This window comes from Octopus bimaculoides, chromosome 15 (genome assembly GCF_001194135.2).
Source record: "Octopus bimaculoides isolate UCB-OBI-ISO-001 chromosome 15, ASM119413v2, whole genome shotgun sequence".
Taxonomy (NCBI): Eukaryota; Metazoa; Mollusca; class Cephalopoda; order Octopoda; family Octopodidae; genus Octopus; species Octopus bimaculoides.
The window spans coordinates 53,474,088-53,477,189 of NC_068995.1; the positions used below are offsets into that span (position 1 = coordinate 53,474,088).

The 3,102-nt window shown below is 34.8% G+C and overlaps 1 protein-coding gene across 1 annotated transcript in view; it reads left to right on the forward strand.

The window, feature by feature from the left end:
• Positions 1-3,102, forward strand: part of LOC106878164 (leucine-rich repeat serine/threonine-protein kinase 1) — a 97,657-nt gene that overhangs the window by 89,673 nt on the left and 4,882 nt on the right. The window contains exon 33 of the mRNA XM_052973424.1: positions 701-793. Within this exon, the coding sequence (XP_052829384.1) occupies positions 701-793 (93 nt within the window). The remainder of the gene's footprint in view (positions 1-700; positions 794-3,102) is intronic.

The following is a 3,102-nucleotide window of genomic DNA, read 5'->3' on the forward strand; positions in this document are numbered from 1 at the left end:
ATATATATATATATATATATATATATATACATATATATATGCATACACATACATACATACATATATATATGATGGGCTTCTTTCAGTTTCTGTCTATCAAATCCATTCAGAAGGCTTTGATCAGCCTGAGACTATAGTAGAAGACACTTGTCTAAGGTGCTACGCATCGGGATTGAACCCGGAACCATGTAATTGGGAAGCTAACTCCTTATCACATAACTACACTTGTGACTATATGATACACTAACATATTGTATGATGTAAGAAGTAAAGATCATAAGTATGAAGTAAAGATTATAAGTATGAAGTAAAGATCATAAGTATGAAGTAAAGATCATAAGTATGTAGACAGGTAGATGAGATGAATAGCCACTTATGATGGTAGAAAAGCGTTATATATGACATTTTAGAATTTTAATTCTATCAGCAAAACATCAAATCAGGAGAGTACAGTTGGTGGTAGTGGTATGGACAGTGGTGGTAGTGGTGCATTTTTTCTGTTGGTTGAGCATTCTAAAATGATAGATTTCTTTGCAGTTTTACTTCCTGCACTTTCACCCTGCAAACTGCATTTTTTTTTTAATTTAGAAAGATTTTTTTAATCCTGCAAAAATATTTTTAAAAATTTGTAAATAGAATTTTTTTGATAGTTTTTTTTTTGTTTTTTAAAAAATTAATTTTATTTTATTATTTAATTTAGGTTCTACTGTTGTGAGGTGGAATGTTCACACTCATCTTCAAGAGTCAACACTTGACTGTGAGTCTGCAGTTGCGGATATTAAGAGACCAAAAAGTGAGTGTTTTAAGTTTTATATCGATGTTGTTTTTTATGTATCTTTACTCTCTCTGAATGGCAAATACTGCAAGCTAGGGAACTGAAAATGTTAATTGATATCCTTTATCTTTTACGTGGTTCAGTCATTGGGCTATGGCCATGCTGGGGCACACCATTGAAGGATTTTTAGTCAAACAGATTGACTCCAGTTTTTCTGTTTCTTTTAAGTTTTGCACTTAAAGTATCAGCCTCATTTGCTAAATCATTTAGTTGCAGGGATATAAATGAGCCAACACTGGTTGTCAGCTGGAGAGTGGAGTAACAAACACTGAAACACACACACACACATATGCAAACACATCTACACACACACACACACATGGGAAGCCTCTTTCAGTTTCTGTCTACCAAATCTACACACAAAGCTTTGGTTGGCTCAGGACCATTGTAGAAGATACTTGCCCAAGATGCCATGCCTGTTGTATATCCCTAGGCTGGCCCCTAAATGAATGAATCTGTGATCAAAGGCTTTCTGACTTTATTCATTTCAGTTTTTAGTTTTATAGATTACATTATCTAAAGCATCCTTCAGTTTTTAAGTCGGTAGAATGTAATTTGAGGAAAATTTGGTTGCTATTTCTAGCAGTTTGAATATCCATACAGGAGCTCCCTCACTGGCTGTGTGTTTTAAATTTCTTCACCATTGCAAATATTGGTTGCTGCTTGTTGAAAGTTGACCCTTTTGGGACCACTTTTCAAATGAAAAAAGCTGCCTACATGTTTCAATTAATTTTTGAAAATAATCAGGAATTTGGAGCATGAACCAGAATGGGATTTAGTTGAAGTAACTCATTTTGTCATTATTAAGCTGGTGTTAACATTGAAGGATTTTAATTTAAGTATGAACACTTTGGAAAAGAAGTTTCATTTCAGAGAACCTAAGGCAGGTCTCTGGCGGGTTGGTATTGAAAGAGTTTTTTAATCAATGAAGGCAGAACTTCGACAGACTCTATAAATGAGTTGAGTCATTGCGGGTTTTGTCTAAATTTGATTTTAAGATGCAGTTTAGCCAAGTCAGTTGTTTTTTTTATAAATGGAAAATTACAAGGGGTTGTTTAAAATGCTGTTATGCTATACTGCTTGCAGTTGTTTATATGTTATATTAAAGTGATTTGGAAGAGATTTTACTGTTATATTCAGCATGTGGAATGACCATATAGAAGCTCCCATGTCATAATGATAGCGACTATGAATGGAAAAGAAGGATAATATTCTCACCAATGAGAAAAAATTGCATTTTTATGTATCCATAGTAACGCGCATATGAATATATTTCTATTACACTATTGGCTGCTGTTTCTAGTTGATCACATGACCATAAAAGGGGCTTCCCTCACCGACTCAGAGTTGGAGTGGGAATAGGTGGGGAAGTATAAAATGGTGTGGGGTGGGTTTTGTATGATGGATGAGTAGAGGTTTAGTGTAAATGGGATTATCTAAATACCACAAGGAATAATTTTGCATATCTTTGTGGTTGGATCTAAAATGTTAATTATGATAATGAATGTGTAGATTTTAATTGAAGTTTCTATACTGAAGAATGTTGATTAAATTTATGTTGTTGATGCCTAGCATCAGATCAGATCTGGTTGAGCAGAACTATGGTCAAAGACACTCCATCCATAGCCAGCCATTCTTTTTAGATATACTTTGAATCTCTTCTATTGTTTTAGCCAATTTCTTCAATGGTGAAAGTAGTTGTCTCTTTCCCTTTTTAAATCTAGTAGGGTGTTATTTGAGGGAAATTTAACTGCTATCTTCAGCAGTTCACATAAGCCTATAGCAGTTGTCAATCATTTTTAATTTATGGACCCCCTTTGCTTACTATTTTATTCTGGTGGAACCCCAAAGCCATTTCATCATCTAACATTGTGTGATTTCTAGCCTTCAATATGATGATGTGGAGGCTGTCTCATTGGCTTGCCTGGACCAGAAAGGGAGCAGCAGATGTAAGAATGAGAATGATGTCTAGGGCTACATCATGTAATATATCCTTCCCCCCTTTTTTTTTAAAGATAGTTAGGAATGATACAGGGTGTGGGGGAGAATAGCTGCTATTTCTAGCCTTTAATATGGCTGTTGAGGCTGTCTCGCTGGTTTGCTGGGAGGTTGTGGTTTTTTTCTGAAAAGTGCTTGACAGTTTTTGACATCAGAATTTTGAATATTTTCTGTGGACAAAACACATCAGCAGGAAGAAGTGGAGAGATTACAGTTTAAACACTTGTTGACACATTTGATGTGCTGCTTAGTTTCTCGATTATTTATTC